Below are 19385 nucleotides of genomic sequence, written 5' to 3'. Positions count from 1 at the left end.
TTTTATATGTTGACCATTATATTTATTTTACATACATACATAATCAATTTTTTTTAAATGACTTTTAGGTGGTAGCACTTATTTTTAGGCATACATAATCGCTTCTGGTGGTAGTACGCTTGGCCTCTCTAGTTTATTTTTTTCTGGCGAATCGACGGCCTAGCGTGTATACCATCAGAGGCATTGTCAGCAGAACAGGATACATTCCACATTGTTCAAAATAAATAAATGATAATAGTAATAAAGAAAAGGATATTGCTACATCGCCGAGTTTTGCCTCGATCTTTAAAAAAAAATTGTCAGATCTTATTAAAGTCAGCCTTAGTTTACTAATAAAAAAAGAGAGAGAGAAATGAAATAACCCATTCAGTTCCCTTGTCAACCCCCCCTCCCTTTTTCTTTTTTTTTAACCGGTCACCCCCACTCCCCCTGCCCTCCTGGCCACCACCCCCTCCTAGCCACCTATGATGAGGGGGGTGGGGAGGAGGGTTCAAAGGGCGGAGGGGGGAGGGAGGGAGACGGCATCCACCAAAGGGAGGGTAGTGAACTAGGGCGTGGAGTTCCCGTAGACTTGTACACCACGACTCCCTGGCCGACACAAATACCTCTATGAAAGCATGGGTGTTTGTCTCCCCCCCCTCCCATGCTTGCTTGCTTTCTCAAGCTACGATGTTGCACGCCATTGCTCTCTCCCAAGCCTATTAAATCGACTGAAAAAAACTTTTTTTGTTTTTTAATTTCTATCCCCTCAATACGATATTCTTAAATGGATTGTATAAAACATGAACTGAATAATAATAATAATAACGGGGCGAAATAATTGTTGCTAGTAACGCTTGCAACTCATATTTACCGTTATTTTAAGAAGCAATGCGTTCAAAATAGGCCTTGGGAAAGTAAGCTTGGTTGCATCCACCGAATTTTAATCTCAATGAGGAGGGGGGGGGGGGTCGGGAGGGGGGATACCTTGGGAAAACCAACTGTAACGATGTCCTTCACGAGAACATCAAAATTACAAGTAGAAAATTACAATTATGATATGCGTAAATTAATTGAAAGAGAAAGAGAGAGAGAGAAGAAGAAGAGAAGAAAAACACAGAATAATAAATGAGCGAAATGCATGCTTTGAAATGGGAAATTTCCTGTTGTTTATTTTTTTCCAATGTGACACATTAACATTGTAAATATATATATTTTTTAAATTGTGCAATGGAATGGAAAAAAGATCTTTCTTCTTCCCATTCGAAAGGAAATTATAAAATAATTTAAAAAAAACACACAAAAGAGTCGGGTAGACCCCTTTCCAATACCAAAAAGCTGCGCCATAAATTTTTGAAAAGGGAAGCACTGCCTTAATACAAATGATATTGGAAGAGGAAAGCCGACGGTCGCCGTAAGAATGAAACCTTGCATTAAATTTTTGGTAATATTTTGTATTTTTTTTTTCTCAAATTGTTGTAGCATCAATGGAGCTTTGCAGTTGCACCTCAATGAAGCCTAGGATCTAATTGAAAAGTTGAAATATGATGGGTGGAGGAAATCAATATTATTATTTTTTTTTTTGTATTTTTATTTTATATATATATTTTTTTTTAATAGTTCGGGAATCTTCTTCCGATGCGTTTGAAAGAGACCAGAGAAGAGGATCGACTAATTTTTCTTTTTTTTTTTCTTTTTACGAGTTACGAAATGAAAACACTTTTCCAAAAAAAAAAAAAGAAAAAAAAATACGTCAACATTTTCGCCCTTCAAAAAATCGAACAGAAAGCAAAGCAAAACAAAACAAAATGAAATACCAATCCATGAAAAACTAAACCAAAACCGTAGCCTGAAAAAAATCAAACGAAATCCGAAAAAAAAGTAAAAACAACAACTAAAAAATGAAACAAATAAAAGCGGGGAAAAAAAATAAACAGATGCAAAGAAATTAAACGAAGTGGAAGAAGATTATTATGGCAAAGGCCGAGATTGTGCTGTCTTGAGATGCACCCAAAAAAATTAAGTTTGAGAGTGTAAGAAATGAAGATAATCTTGTACTCTGCGGGGGGGGGGGGGGTGTAATGAGGAAGAGCGACAAGAATTTGAGAAAAAAGTGTAAAAGAGGAGGATAAGGACGAGATGAAGGGTATGGAAAGGCGAGGGAGAGAGGAGGAGGAGAGGGAAGGGGGAAGAAGAGGATGGTGGGAGAGGAGGGGGTGAGGGAGGGAGAAAGAAAGGAAGGAGAGGTATGGATAACCACAGAAAGGGATACAAGGAGGAAACGAGGGAGACAAAAAGAGAGAAAAAAAAAAAACGTATACCACAGAACGAATAACAAAACAGGCCAAATAAATAAATAAACAAATAAACAAAAGGAACTAAAACAAAAACAAAACAAAAAAATCCCAAAAATGGCGAAAAGAGACAAGATACTGAGAGGGAAACGATCAGCTGATCTCTGCTCCCCGACGCCTCAGAAACCCGGCATTTCATCCTAAAAGTGAGTAAAAAAGCATTTCCAACTAATATTTGCTTCATACATCACAAACTCACCGAATCAATAAAAAGTAGATATATATCAAGTATTGTAAAATAATATAAATATTTTTTTAGGGCATTTTAATATTTATGTATATATAATATTCACGCGTAATGACCACGAAATGAAAACACATTCTAACAATTTGTAAAATGGTTGATTTTACAAAAAAAAGAAAGAGAGAGAGAAAAAAAAATTGTACCTCCTTAAAATCAAGGCCGTCCTGATCATTATTTTGAAAATCATTATTATTTCATTATACATTTTTTAAAAGTTTTGAATGTATTTTCACCATGTTGGTCTATGGCTTCTCTACACTCTCAAACGTCAAAATACCACAACCTTTCCCTGATTTTTAGGAGCCTCAGCACCCTGTGTAGTCAATAAAAAATATAACAGCGCATTAAATATGTCTCGGGGCTACACGAACGCCCCTGACTAGACCACAAAATGAGTATTACCAACGTGTATCGCAGTTGCATAGTTAAAAAAGTGACGGAATTGGCACTGTTGTACTCCGTCCCTAGTCTCGTTTTCTTCCAGGCGTTTGGAGGGGAACTCTTCTAATTAAAAAATAATTTCGGATACTCGTATCTTTCCTTTTTAATTTTTTGGAAATGGTTAGATTTTTTTTTTTTTCGTCTTCTTTTATATAATTCTTAATTATTTTTTTTTGTTGGATCATTACAATAAAACGGTTTGATTACACGGTTAAAAGTGCAAAGACAGAGACTGGTCGAGTTCGCCTGCAGCAGCCTGTTGGAGTGACAAAAAAAAGCGAGAGAGGGCTTAACGCATCCCCTACATGACTAGGCCTAAATCTTGTGAGAATCGTAGCCAATGACTGGCCTCGTGTCTAAGACGACTTCTAATAACGACTAGGTGCCGCATCCGCCCAAAATCAGGATGCGGTTGAAAATGTGTAACCTCGAAGCGGCCTAGTTCCCTCACTCTAGAATGACCTTACAAATTATATCTGGACACAAACTCTAGAACAAGATTCAAACTAGCTGCGAACGTGACTAGTTTTGCTCTAGCAACATCTCAAGTCTAGATATAACTTGGCCATGCGCCCATCCCTGTGCCAAAACAAAAAACAAAAAAACAACGAAAAAAATTCAAATAAAAGTTTGTATTTATACATTTAAAAAAAAAAGAGATGTATATTACATTACCACAATTCAGTCATTAGTATTAATATAAGCTTCTTTTTTACAACCAAAAAACTTTAGATGGGAAAGTTTCTCTAAGTTATCTACGCCGGGCACCAACTTGCACACCAAGGGGAAACCTACTCTAACAGGCCTATTTGTTTAGCAAAGCCGACTTAATCTACCATTAATAGATGGGTTAGTAGAGGTGGGAGAAATCATTCAATTTTATCTTTAAACTAGAACTAGAATTCTCTTAACAGAGATATTGCTTATTATTGTTTTTTTTCTCTCAATCGATTAAACATTCTTCATGTGCTATATGAGGGAGGGGGCTTGCATGAACAAAATCCATAAAATAAGTTAAAACTAAATAGAGCAAACTGAACAAAAAGTATATCCACGTACAGAGAACTAACATCTAAATGAAAAAAAAGGTGTCCAAAAACGAAAACGAAAATGAAACACTAGCAAAGCCAGTCATTTGGTAACAATGACAGTGCACTCTCATTATATCAACCTAGTCTTTATCAATACTCTCCGGGTGTTCTCGCGTCTTCCTACCGTCTTCCTTCCTACATAAAATGGAATGATAGGAGCATCAACCATTTTGTATGTTTTATTTCTCTCTTTTTTTAACTCTTCTAAATAGACAACTCTCAAACTAGCATATTGTCATTTTGTTTCATTAAAGTTGGAAAATTAAATATTTAAGTTTTTTTTTTTTTTTACTTTTTCTTTTTATAGACTTGTTTCCTTGTCAGGATCTAAAACGTTGTACTATGAGTTGAGGCGCAGTTTGTAGTTCCATCACGTCTACTTTCTTCAAGTACTGACATAAATAAGTTAAATGTGTAGGATGGAGTACGGCTTTCAAGAGGATGTGAAATAAACTGTCACACTTTTTGCGGACTTTCCCGCTGACTTGGACACGATTCTCTTGAAAACTTTGCATTGGCACGCCGTTTGAATTTAGGTATCATTGTTACTCGTGCAGAGAAATGAAAGTAATGTTCTAAATCGTTCGAAAGAGTAAATCAGGCGCCATTCTTCTGCAAAATCTCCAAAGGCGGGATCTTAATTTCGTGTTCCAGTATTCGACACCCTCTTCGGCCAGGCGTTTTTACCCTCCCTCCCTCCCTCCCTCCCTCCCTCCCCATTCCTTCGTTATTCACAATGAATCAAATTTAAATCAATATTTATCGCAATCTTTTCTTCTTTGATCTACCCTTACAAACATTTTGAAAGATTGCGATTTAAGATTAACCTACAGCGATTTTCCTCCTCTTAGTAACCCGGATTTAAATATTAAACCTGATGAGCATTCCTAAACCTTTTTTTTTTTCTCAAAATCTCTTGTCCATCTACATGCCGGTTTACCTCTGCCTAAAATGCACCCAAAATATAATAGCGCCTTTCTAAAACGGCACAAAGAGATAAAACCAAATATAGCAAAAAAAAAAAACTGCCATCATATGTAGCACATTTCCAGCAAATAAAAAGCAAAGCAAAAAGCCCGTAGCGGCTAATGCTCAACTCAATCAAGTTACAATAGCTGTTTACGACAAAGCCAGAAAACAAGAGAACAAACAAATGACCGCACGTAATTAAAATGCAACGTGAAACTCAAAAAAAAAAAAAAAAAAAAGTCTAGCAATAACTTGCAATTTGCAATCATCACCAAATCCGGGCACATGTAAGATAATTAATGAAAGAATAAAAAAAATAAAAACATCGCTGCAAACTCCACCTCAGTAAGCCTACATGGCACAATCCCCTCGCTAAAATCTTTCCAAAAAAAAAAAAAAAAAAAAAGAAAAAAGGTAAAAGAAAAAACCTTGTTCCTCGCGTGCCTCCGAGCCTTGGCCAAGCCGTACCCTCCAAGTCAAGGCACTCCAAAACGACCTAATACATGTTCATCACAGAAATAAGAAAACACCACTGGACTCTCACGTCGCAGTGCCACCGAGACTCGAGCGCCGCCTTCCACCTTCCCCTCAGGGCCTTCACACGCTCGCTGGGGACGCGGCATCTCATTTAAATGCCATTTCGCGAGTTTCTGGTGACAGAGGAGTCGAGAGTTCCCTCCTTTTTTCCGAAAAGTTCCGTGGCCCGGAGGCTGGCCGGGGGCGCTGGCGGTTGAAGGTGCCAAGAGGGAGAAGGGGGGGGGGGGGAGGGAGTAAACAGGGGAAGAAAAAACAAGTTTAAAAAATGAGGGAAGGTGTAAACACAACGGCCGAGTCTCGTGTGACCTTCGCCCAGCCTCAAGGAAATGAATGAACGCGTCTCGACCCGATCTGACCCGACTTCCGGACGCCGGGTACTCGTGCCTGGAGTCGCTGGGAGGGGTCAAAGGTCATGGCCACAATAGCCGATAAGCCGGGGAAGAGCCATCAAACAAATATAAATGAATAAAAAAAAAATGAAGTAAACAAACCAATAAATCAAATAACGATAATAATATAGAGGAACACCAGAACCTCCATAAAAAAGGCTCTTCACTCTCGGCGACATTTTAGAGAGATAAAAAAAAAAAAAAAAAACGCCAAAAAATAATCAAATAAAACAAAATAACAAGAAAATCTCCCAAAGAAATTTTAAAAGTCCGAGAGTCCGACACCTTCGCCGGCGTCCGAAATGTTCGAGTCCGATTTCGTATTTAATTGATATCTTAAACAAAACTGAAAACCGAGAACACCGAGTCAGGACTTTAGATAAGCTCTTTGAAGCCTTAAGGATGCTGTGCGGACATGTGAAAAGCTGGACTTCGAAAACACGCAAATGAATGGAAAGGGATGAGAGAGAAGGAGGGAAGGGGGAGAGAGGGAGAGTAAGAGAGGAAAGGGAGAGGGAAGAAGAGAAAGGAAAAGGGACAGAGGGAGAGGGAGGGAGAGAGAGAGGGAGAGGGAGAGCGAGAGGGAGGGAGGGAGGGAGGGAGAAGCAGAGAGAGAAAGATAGGAAGATAGGGAGAGAGAGAGAGAAAGAGAGAAGAAAGAGAAAGACAGATTAAGAATAAAAAAAAAAATAAAAAAAAAAACTTTCTCACCCTTTCAATGCAATCAAACCAATTTCGTTTTATAAAAACAAACAAAAAACAAACAAACACACAAACACAAACAAAAACACACGTCCAGCACTAACCAACCCAAAACAAAGCAAAACAAAAAGCTTATCGCCCGTAATGCCCCGATGCTCCCGCCTTCAGCTCATCTCCCAAAAGTAGACGACCAACAATGCATCTCCGGAACACAAGAGCTTCACCATCTCCGCCTCATTCAATGAAAACAAGTGACACGGATTTGTCCTCTCTTCGTTGTTTCAGAATTCGATTTGGCATGAAAGCTGTTGAGAAACGTTTATTTATATATACATACACGTGTATGTAAAATCACGTCTATGTATATATCCAAGTATAATAATCATACTGAAAGGGACACATCATACACACACACAAAAAAATGAGTCACATGAGTCCTGGAAATGGCGACACTTAAGTTTTCTTTTGTGAATCAGCTCCCTCTCCTTCATATAGCTAAGGTTAAGTGACTTAAATAAAGCATTGCAAGAAGGGAGTCCTGCAAGTGGATGGATCCTGAACATTGGGATGGTATCAGATCTTAGCCGTAAAATTTGTCAACGTCTTTCCTTCATGACCCCCCCCCCCCACCACCAACAAAATAGAGAGAGAAAAAAAATCTCCTTGTTTCTCATTTCCATTAACCCCCCCTCCCCCCCAGATAAACCTAGAGTTAATAATAAAAAAAAAATAAGGTAAGAAAAAGAGGAATATAAAAAGGGGGACTGTAGAATCTTCCGTCGTCTTCAAAATAGAACAAAAGAGAAGAAGAAAAAAAGATTCCCTTCGAGAGCGACGGCGTGAAAGTGACAAAGAATCGAGTTGTTTTATTATCATCATCATTGTTATTATTATTGTGATATCATTATAATTGTCCTGTGAACTCTCCCGTGTAGGCCAGAACAAAGCAGGCCCACACACAGCACACACCTCTTCTCTACTGGTGTATTTCTTTATTAACCTTTACTGTCTTAATTAGATAGGTCTATGTACACAAAGTTGCAGCAACAAGATTGAATAGGAAGTGTCCCTCAAGAAGTAGCTTAACCCTTTCTTAACTAGTGCTTGGATTCCTTCAGACAGGGAGGTAGAACTTTTATATTTTTAAAATTCTTATCTTATCACCATGTCAAAACCATCAAATTTCCAAATAAGGGGGGAAAGGGGGGCCTCAGTTTTTTTTTTTTTTTTTTTTTTTTTTTTTTTGCTTTTTTGGGGGGGTTAAAGATATCATTATTTTTTGGGGTTATGTTTGTTGGTTTGGTTTTGTTTTTTGTATTTTTGTCGAGTCTTTTATATGTTTGTTCGTTAAATGCTAACAATAATCACAGAAGAAATCAGTTCTGAACGGCGAGAGGTGAGAAGAGCGCCACAGGTAGCACTATAAGGTCCATAGGCTATATACAAGGCATGAGAGTTTCGGCTTGCCAGGCCTAGAGCGGGCCGGGTTCAGGTGTGCCCAACCAGGTTTAAAGCCGGATTCAACCCGATATATTCTCCCAAAGGAAACTTGCCATCAGGCAAAATTCCAACAATCCCTGGGAAAAGAAACAAGAGAAAATCAAAATGGTGACCTACACCTTGTGTTAAGCTTTGATATATATATATTTCACTAACTTTTGATATCACATTCATTAGAAATATATAGATATGAAAGTCAAAAAAAAAAAAAGGAAAAAAAAATCTTGCCACATATCTACACTCATCGCAGCAAATAGAGAAGAGAGTTTGAAAGGAGAAGAATTGACAAACAATGAGTACTGAATCAGGACAAAATAGAACATGGTACTCCACTGCAATCCAAAAAAGAAAAAAAAAACAAAACAAAAAAAAAGGAAACTACGAATTTTGTATCTATGTACCTTGAAGATGAGACAGAGAGAAGTCACCTGAGCTTCAACTCCTTTTAAGACGAGAGAGAGGTCACTCCGTAAACTATCTTGCTGCTACAACTACAACACACTGCTACTGATAGTGAGTGCCCCCTGGAAGGTAGGGGGAGGCCGGGGGGGGGCCACTTGGCATCTCACTCCTGACAACACCGGTACGACGATATGGCGGAGTGGTTGTGATTCATAGAAATTTATACACTTCCTCTTATCCTTTGTTTTTGGATGACATGGTATATATGTTTTTTTTTTATATAGACATAGATCTCTTTTATTGTTGGATTAATTAATTCCCTAAAGAGAGTTCTTCTTTTTGAGGTGTTCATTTCTTTAAAACATTTTTGTCTTTTTTTTCTGATCAAAATTGTCTAAACAAAAAAAACAAAAACAGAAAAAAACAACAACTACAAGGACTCGAAATGCTTGTCTAAAAAGGAGGCCTAATTGGGTACCTTTTCAATGATTAAGCAGGTTAACCAAACAAACAAAAAAGGTTGTCAAAAATGTTAGTCATTGAAAAGATATCCAACCTAATGGCATTTTTTGTGTATCATTTTTTAAAATATTTCTTACTATCTTTCAACATCTGGATCCGTTCCCATATCGCCGAAGGGGTTAATTAGCAAAGAAAACAAGTAAAAAAAGAAGTACATAAACAAAAATAAAACTCATAAATAAAAAAAATAAAAAAACAACAATGTATATATATATAAAAAAAACAATTATTCTATCGACTGTTATACAAATACGAAGCTACGTTCATTTGCCCAAAATCATAGCAGCCTACGCCAGGAAAACCACACAAGACCTACATCCCTAGGATACAATACATGTACTCCTGCCTACACGCAGCTGCGGGGTGTTAAAACTTGCCTTTGTTGCTCTAAGGTCAAGAAAATAGATCATGCATCAAAGCCAAAATCATGGTGTTAAATGCGTCTTTTCAGAACGCCTTTTTTTGTTTTCTTTGGTATAAATATTGGTTGGGGGCTATTGGAAAATAGTATCAAGTTGCTATGTATTTTTTTTTTTTTTTTTTTTTTTTTTTAGTAAATTGTTTCCTTCAAAACTTTGTAAATGTAGATCCTATGCTCGTAAACTCAACAATTGGGTGACGGCATTCGAAAAAAAAGACGGAACAGTCCAAAAAAAAAAAAAAAGTCACATATTATTTGCAAATCAAACAATCCAAAAATTGGATGGTCTGGAACAGGGAAAAATAGATATATATATTCATATAAATGCATTCAAAAGACTCGCTGGAAATATGGCCTGCTGAGTCGATTCCCTTGAAAAAAGAAAAAAATGAGAGGGAGTCATACAATACAAATATATTTCTTGTTTTGAAAGATGAGTTTTGACAATGAACAACAATTTGGAAGGTTAAAAGCCATCCCCATTTGCAGAGCGAGTTACAACTGCAAGGCATGCAGGTTATATAGACCCAAATCGACCGGGTGGGGAACACACAGCGCTGCTATACCGGTGTTTAAATTACCTGCTGGATAAGGAAACCCAAAGCTCGGGTAACTGGCATAACCACGACCTGCATAGGCGGCGTAAGCGGCTGCCTGGATACCTGCAAAGAAAACGGGAATAGGAGGGGGTGTTACTCAAGATTAAAAACAGGAGGTCAATATAAGGGCATGATAGGTAACTTAATGCTTAATTTTCTCTTCCTATCTTGATATGCTAAAGCTAGATTCAGTGCTCTTGTGGTGGTCATTATTGTGAAATTCTTAGTTCAAAAAAATGAGATATATGTATATAAATAGAGTACCATTTTTTTTTTTCTTCTTCTAAAAAGGAACATTTATGTACGTATATTTTTAAGGAAGTGAAAAAAAGAGATTAAAAACTATGCGAAACAGATTTGGTTCTAAATCCTACTTTTAGATTAAAACTAATGGCACTGGACACATGCAGTAACAATCCTAAATCAGATATATATATATATTTTTAATTAGCTTCGTACTGCGTTTACGTAAAAAAAGAAATTCTAAGTTGTTTTGGCATATAACAAAGCTCAAAAAATTCTATAAGATATACCTCTGGCAACCACTTGTGACTAATACAAACTACTTGTCCAACTAAGGAGCAGGACACGAGAGAATTTTCTAGAATCTGTCCACTTAGGTAGCAAAACAAAAATATATATCACACAACTACAGAGAGAAAAAAATACAAGAACAACAATAATACATATTTGTTGTTGGGAGTCTCTTTGATTATTATTATGAATATTATTTTACTTTCCCTGAATTTGGAACCAATGAACATGTGATATTTTTCAAAAGTTTAAAAGAGTAACGGTTTTAACGCCCTCCTTGTTGTTTTGACAGTTAACTGGATGGACTGTATTGTATTCGTCCCAAGCTGGTGCCTGAGGTATAGTGAGAATTAAAAAATATTATACCAGCCACACTCGAACCTGTCTCTTGATCTTATTATTACTATTTATTGATTAACATTATCAGGCAATGCAAAAAGGGGGGGAGGGGATTCAAAGCCAGTTAAGGGTGGCTACTATTATCAAGTGTTATAAAGTGTGCTCAAAATGCGATGGCTTCATTTTTTTTTCTTCTTTTTTTGACAAGAAAAAATGGGAAGCGTGATTTAATTTTGATTTTTTTTTCTTTTTTTCGGGGGATTTGTATTTCAAAATTAGCAAAAATACCGCCCTTCGCTGACCATTTGCTTGTGTGTATGTCTTCCAGAATATGCATGTTTCTGTCACTGTTTTTATATATCTATAAATAAAAAGTCCACATATGTTATGTGTCTGGATTATTAAGATAAAGTGCTTTCTGTGATTCTAAAGGAATACTTCATGACATGTATTTTATATCATATCAAATTTGTTTGTTTTCATTTTCTTGTGTGTTATTCAAAGCTTGGCATATTAGCCCAGAATTAAATTAATTATCTGTTGACTCAGGTCTCATACTAAATGTCTGAAGTGTGTTTTTAATTATCATTATTTTCTTTTTTTTCTGTTTTTGTTTTGTGAAATTAATAGGGAGGGATATATTTCACCTTAGGAAATATGTTCTTGTGATTAACTTCTGTCAAGAAATGCAAACCCTCTTTATAAAAAAAGAAACTTAAGGTGATTCATTTCATAGTATAATTATGACACAAGCGAGGGACATCTTGACACACATTTAAATTCATCTTCAACATATTTCTAATAACAATTTCAACCTCTCAGAGAACAACCCAAGAGTTTAGAGAACAAAAATATTATCTCGTTTTTGGTTGTGGATCCAGACACTTTTTCGTACATAGAATGTGGAAGGCAATTGACGTATAAATCTTCCTTTCGACTAAAATATAAGAAAGTAACATATCAGTTTAGAATATTTGCGACAAGATCTTTTTTTTTCTTTCTTTTTCATTCTGTTGCCAGCAGCCTTTTTGCAAAAATGTCTTGCATTTTGCCATTGTTGTTCATAACCACATTTGCATATATCTGTTGTTAACAAAGGTCATTCCTCGTTTTAATATTTTCCTCATAACATAAATTATGTACTCTCAACAAGCTTTATTTCTTTTTTGCACTCTCTTTTCCACTGATTTATGAATATATGCATTTTTTCTACATTTCTTTCTTTCTTTTTCTTCCTATAAGCCATCGCAGTGACTTATGGGCGCCTCAGGGGTGTGTGTGGCAGATGGAACACTGCCCGATAACACTGATGGGACGCGGATAAGATACAATGGCCACTTGTCTACGTAATACACTGACTAGAGGAATACTTGTCCAGCAACTACACTACGCAAGTGGAACCGTCTAAGTACACCACTGACAGACGAAATACTGGAACTACTGCCTGGTAACTACACAACTGGAATACTTAACCTAGTACTACGGGGACAAGAGGAACTGTTCATCGTAGCTCGTGGAACAATGCTTCAAATACTACACCAACAAGTGGAACACATATTCAAGTACTACACATTCAAAAAATATATATATTTCTTAAAATATGGTTAAAGAAATGTGTAAAGAAGCGACAGGGGGAGAGGAATCAAAAATTCAAATAACGAAAAAAAAAAAAATTGTGTTCCAATGTTTGTGTACTACTTCTATGATCCACGTCAGCAGGTCACTTGTAGCCAGGGAAGCCCAAGTGACCCGTGGCCCTCTTATCCAGGTACTACTCTGAAAGATACTCCACTTGCTACGGTGGAATGGCTGGCAGCCCAGCCACCCAGCTACTACACAGACAGGCGGTCCACACGGTCCACCAGCTACAGTACATAACAGGTGATCCACTTGTCTATGAAACTACACAGTGACAAGTAATTCAACTGGTTCAGCGGGTACTACAGTGACAGGTGAACTACATTATCCAGGTACTACAGTGCCAGGCGACCTAGCCACCTGCCCCAACACTACAGCGCGGCAGGTGGCGGCCGCCGCTCGCTCGGCCGCCTCCCCTGAGGAGGAGGGAGCCGCCAAGAGTAGGTTTTTGCAAGCCCCCTTTTTTTTACTATGACTTTGTGAGTGTGGTAGTAGTAGTAGTAATGGTGGTAGCCAGCGAGGGGCGGTGTGGAAGATGCTACGGGACAGGCTCGAGGGTCGGCGGGACTCACGCCGGGGGAGCCTACACGAGGCGCTGAGGCCCCCACCAGGAGGGAACACCCGTGGATCGTCTGGGCCTCCACGCGTGCTCCGCTTGCTCCACCTACTGAGTTCTCCTTCGCGTCACTGTTTCCGTCCGCCGCTCTCGGCTGACAAGAGCTGGTGCTCGCTGGATATTTTTTTTTTTTTTTTTTTTTTTTTTTTACTATGATTATGATTTGTTAGGGTGATTATTACTAATGAATTTATTACCATTGGATAGGTCTTTGTATATATATTTTTTGGGTACGTCTGTATTTTTTTTTTTTTTTTTATATCTACTATTACTTTTTACTATATTTTTTTTTCTAAGTGAGCAGCATTATCTAAGATAGATTCGGAACTGGTGACGGAGGTGTAGCAAGTCTGAGGGGGCTAACCTTGTGTAGGCTACCCCGGGTGGCTAGCATAGTAACAAGAAGAAATACATACCATCAGGGAGAGCTCCCAGCGACCAAACTAGATCTAGAACATTTGAGAGGAAAGAGAAAAAGAACTAGATCAGACACCTTGTCATGAAGGCATTCAATATGAGTTGACAATTATGACTGCAATTGGAAACTGGACACAAAAAGGTTTGGATCCCCAAATGATTGATTCTAATTGCATTTAGGAGTAGCCCACACTTTGGAGAAACACATGAGAACTCCAAGATTGAATTATTTTACTAAGAGTCCAACAGGGACGAGTAAAAAAACAAATTATCACTAAGGAATATGCTATAGACCCGCTATTGGTCACTGGGAGCCGTGCCAAGCTTGCCATGCCGCTCACCAGCCAATCAGATTTGAGAATTAGACTTATAGTGTACTGGGCCGGCCAGACACTAGATGCTTTGAGCTTTCTGATCTCTTCACGTTCATAGTCGGCCCCGCAGGTACGCCAGTATGTTTGCCTGGCTATGGAGGGGTACAGCGGAATAGAGAGGTACATACAGAGGTACAGATATATGTGCTCATAGCCGCCTACGAGATCAGGACACCTGGGTTATTCTGTCCATGTAATGAAATGAAGCACAACAAAAAAAGAGGAAAAGTTCTCGAGCGACATCTTTTTTTTTGTTTGTTTGTTTGTTTGTATTTTTTTTTTATCTTTTTTTTTTGTTGTCTAGTCATTCTTTCATCTTCAGGGAAAGAAGATATATGATTATCTGATGTCTCTACTGTTTTCTAAAAGAACTCTATCGGCTCTACTAGCTATAACTACTCTAGAAAGGGGCTAGAACTAGATAAAGACAAACAGTAAAGGTACGTTCAAAATTTTGTTTATTCTATCAACAATTATAATACAAGGCTTGATGCCTATGGTAAACTAGTATATATACTATCATTGGCACATGACATTACTAAAAGATTTAAAGGCCTCTTTAATGGAATTTTATGATAACCAAAAACCCTGTCATTTGGTACCAATTAAGTACTAAAATCACATAGGCCATTCCTGAAAAAGCCTTGTAAGTGGGTTGTCATTGTCTTCCATACGCAGTAGACAAACGCAGCCCCGCGCTCCATAGCTATAAGACCACAGTAATGATATTCACAGCTAAAATCCTCTACAACTGCAGGAAAAATACAAATGGACCCCATGTCGTACATTGACGAAATACAATAAATTGTAGTAAATTGGTAATCAGCAGGCACGGGTTTGCTACGTCTCTCAGTTCGCTAAATAAACTCTTCGCTAACTTTCTCTCCGTTTTTTCAATCTTTTTTTTTGTTTTTTTTTTGTTAATGTTTTTTTTTTGTTTTGTTTTTTGGAACAGGCGTGTATCGTTAATCGCGCGCGTCTGTTTCTTTGTTTTGATATATATAGCACTTCTATATACGAATATATAGATAGATAGACTGACCCTCTGCTGGCTAGATCTGTATAGCATGATCATTCTTAAAACCTATATCTATACTAGCTCAATTACAATCTATTTTCGTGAAACTCTAGCATCTCCTGGCCGGCGTTGCATTTTACCGTACCGACGAACCAAAACCGAGAAAACTGACCGAGAAAAAAAAAAAGAAAAAAGAAAAAAAAAGAGAAACTAATGTTAAAAAAGTATATATATATTTTTTCCTGGATTATCTTCATTTATTATTTTTTATGTATTTATTTATTTATGTATTTATCTATTGTAAGGATAACTCGCCTCTATCTCATTAATAATACCTCTGTGCGCCGACTGCTACTGTTTTACAAAAATGTGTGCACACTGAAGCACTCCTTGAAACGCGATATGTAACATTTAAACTATCTTTTAAATGTATGTAAACTATGTTAACGTGAACTCAGATTTGGGATCATTGTTAGGAACTCTAAGAAAAACGATTACGTAGACATAGGCCTCGAGTCCTACGTGTCTAAACCTATTTAATTGAAAAAAATAAAGAGGATTGGATCTCCTCTTCAATCATCTTCTGAATCTATGAAACGACGTGTTTTTCAGCTTGAAAAATTGAGCAGAAACTTTGCCTTCCAACACAGCGCGTGTGTACTGTGTGTATATATAGATATATGGATATAGATATATAGATATATGTTTTGTAACCCGTGCTATGTTGCAAAATCCGTTGAATTTAGCCTCATTACCTACTCCTATCTCTCTTACTCTCTCTCTCTCACTCCCGCATTTCCTCCGTGAACGTGAATTAATTAGTATTACTCACAAACTGCCAAAAAGGAAGAAAAAATATATTTCCAAAAAAATTTTACGACGGGAAAAAAAAACTATATATTCTCCTAGCATGAAAATGAAAAACGTCTCTTTCGACCATACGCTGATTGGCAACTATCAATGACACAGTATTTCTACCAGGTTAAGAAAGTCCAAAAAATCAAAAACCAAAAAAAAATAATAAAAAAAAACAAAAATTTCCACCAAAAAAGTATATATATATATATACTAAAAAAAAAAAAAAAAAAAAAAAAAAAATCAAAAATAATCATTCTTACAAAAGAAGCATTACGATGTGCCTCCTAAGTCCCCTAAAGATCAATTATCTAGTCTGTATAAAAGTATAAAATATCTGGTCTAAGACGATGAAAGTGTGCTCAACCCTCCCTCTCCCTTTCCCCTTGGCTTGGTTTGAGCTGAACGATTGGACCGTTTTCTGTGCGCCTCTAAAAATCATGCTAGTAAAGGGGGGGACTAAACTGGATTAGATTATAGCTTTTTTTTTTTCTTACTTTTTAAATTTGTATTCATTTATTTTATTTATTTTCTTTCTTTCTATCTTTGTTTGTATTGTTTGGTAATTGATATCAAGAGTCGATGTGATCACCTACGTGTTCGTGTTTGTTTGTCTGTTTGTTTGTTTGTTTTTTTGTCTGCTGTTCTTGTTTGGTTTGAGATTACTTTGATATTATTTTCTTATATATATATTTGATACCCAGAGCTCTAGCTTCATCTTACCGTTGGTTGCCTGACTCAAATTGACAATAGAAACCTCGTCATTGCATAGACGTTTTGATGCCAGAATACCTTCTCTCTTTACAACGTTGGTAAGAAAAAAAAAAAAAAAAAAAAAACAAGTTTGAGAAAAAAAAATATATATTATCTTTGGAATCGGATGATATTTGGTTTGATTTTCAAAGTTTGATCGCATGGTTAGACTTTATTTTGAATAGATATATATATAGTTATATATATATTATTGGATTGCCTTGCTCGCCAGAAAAAAAATATATAAACAATATAAATAGTTTCTAAGAAAGCAAAAAAGGATTTTTATCTGTTATTTTTTATACATTTTATAGTTTTTGGTTTAAAGTTTTTGAGTTTTTTTTTTTTTTCTTCAATCCACGGTTTCTATTGCGAATTTTATGTTGCGTCCAAAAAAAAAAAAAAACAATAATAAAAAAAAATTAAAAACCTATAAAATACTTTGAACGTGCTCTAAATACGTAAATTAAGTGCCTGAGAGATTGTCCCTGATAGAACATTGATTAAAGTGATCTTCAGCTTTTCCTATATTATGCCAGAAACCATATTACTTTTTTTTTTTTTTTTTTTTTTTAATTCTTTAGCTCTTCTCGAGGGATGAAGCCGGTCGCTTTTGATGCTCAAAATTCTACTCGTCATTAATTACTCTGTCTTGTATTATTTTTTTTTTGTCATATATACTCAAAATTCATATTAAAAACTACGATAAAAATGTTTATACGCTTCAAAGGACACTTGTAATATATTATCTCTAACTACAGATTCCTCAATAATACAATAGTAGTAGTGAAGGGCTTAGGCGCCGCCCTCACCTACAGTATGTCAAGAAAAATAGTCTCCAAACGAAATCAAAAAGACGTTGAAGTGAAATTACCACAAGTTTGGGTAAATATACAGAGCGTTCGCTACTCTACGATCATCCTCTACATCTGCGTTACAACTATGGAGGGGGGGCGCGGTTATATAGCCAAGCGAAACACAAAATAAATAATAATAATAAAAAGTAATTAAAAAAAAAATGAAGAGGAACAAGAAAAAGAAGAATAATTAAAAAAAGAAAAAGAAAAACAACAACATATAGAAGACAATGTGAGTGTACAGAAAAAAAAAAACATCTGCAACACAGCATGAAATATGTTCACACTATCATACACTATCACCATGTTAACACCTTGACGTGGCCTGGGAGGAGATTCTTCCTTGCACGGCCAGACACCAGCCTTCGAAGGGTTTGTTTTTGTTTTTTTTGTTTGTTTTTTTTGTTTTTTTTTCAAATCCCTCTCCCTTTGACCACTTAAGGGGTTAAGTGTACGCAGGTAAAATTATACGAGTCTCCTATACTGGTATCCAAACCTTTTTATGCAGCACATGTAAGTGGCTACGTAAGTACTGTGGCCTAGTAAGTACTGTACTCTTACGTAAGTCACTTGGTCCACGTAAGTACATGGCGTAATATGAAGTACCAGAGGCGTAAGTAGGGGTGAGTACCAGGGGCCACGTGCGAGCGCCACCTTTCGGGGCTGAGTTCATTAAGTACCTCTACCGTGCGCGCAGGTATACATATATACATACACATTCTTTATATATATCTATATATATACATTTATATACATATATATACATATATGGTATATATATAAACATAGACAAACACATACACACATGCATGTATATATATTATATATATATATATATATATATATATATATACATATATATATATCATACACAAATACATATGTATGTGTTAATGTGCATGTGTGCGAGTGTGCATATATAGTATATAATCTCATATATATATATATATATATATATATATATATATATATATACACATATATATACATATACAGATATAGGCATCAAAGTTGGGGCAAGTTGGGGCTAAGTCCGTGAAGAGCCTGGGGTTCGGGGTGGGTTGGCTCGCACTTGGACCCCGGTACAAGCATCGACTTAGGCCGTGGTTATTGCCAGTACCCCGTATGAGACAGGAGAGCAGAACAGCGCTATAACCTATTTACATCAATACAGCAGTATCACTTCATTATTATTATTATAGTAGCATTGCTTCTTATCACTTAAGTATGATGTACTTCACAAGAACTTCACCACTGCACTTGACAACGAAGGGAAGACAAGACATCTAAGCTTGACATTAAAGTGAATATTTAACCTTTCATAAGTATTGCATAGACATTGGAAAGAAGTGAATAATAATATTGGAAATCATTTGAATAATATACGCTGTCATTATTTACTTGCACAAAAAACTAATACAGAGAAAGCCCTAAGACATCCTGACCCAGATGGGTAGAGTTGGGTAGTTCAACCACATAGCAACGACCTTTTTTAAAGAACAAAAAGAAAAAAAAAAAGGAAAAAAAAAGGTAGAGAACAACGTCCAGCCTTCCCATATAAGGTAATTATAAACATTGCCACGTGAAGTAAGTCGCCGGGAGGACCTTAGCCCTTACGGCCTTGTAGCGGAAGGTCCAAAGTAGAACCAGGCGCTCCCGACATGCGATGGGTGGCAACAATACAATAAAGAGACTTCTCTCCTCAACACCAACTCGTGTGCAATTCAAACTTTACTTGGTTAGTACGGGAAACTACGCAATACTGAATAATGTTATTTATGAAGACTAGCAAAGAAAAAATAAAAAAGGTGATAAGCGGTGACTAGAAAAAAAC

The 19385-nt window shown here is 36.7% G+C and overlaps 1 protein-coding gene across 1 annotated transcript in view; it reads right to left on the bottom strand.

Moving 5' to 3' along the window:
* LOC125031217 overlaps nucleotides 1-19385 on the bottom strand; it is a 105185-nt gene that overhangs the window by 39908 nt on the left and 45892 nt on the right. Inside the window, exons 4-5 of the mRNA XM_047621843.1 lie at nucleotides 13694-13726; nucleotides 10133-10213 (exon numbers count right to left, since the gene is read on the bottom strand). Of these exons, the coding sequence (XP_047477799.1) occupies nucleotides 10133-10213; nucleotides 13694-13726 (114 nt within the window). The remainder of the gene's footprint in view (nucleotides 1-10132; nucleotides 10214-13693; nucleotides 13727-19385) is intronic.

The sequence above is a fragment of the Penaeus chinensis genome, chromosome 2, assembly GCF_019202785.1.
Source record: "Penaeus chinensis breed Huanghai No. 1 chromosome 2, ASM1920278v2, whole genome shotgun sequence".
NCBI lineage: Eukaryota > Metazoa > Arthropoda > Malacostraca > Decapoda > Penaeidae > Penaeus > Penaeus chinensis.
Note: the sequence above shows the minus strand (reverse complement) of the source record. Positions and strands in the feature narration are given on the sequence as shown.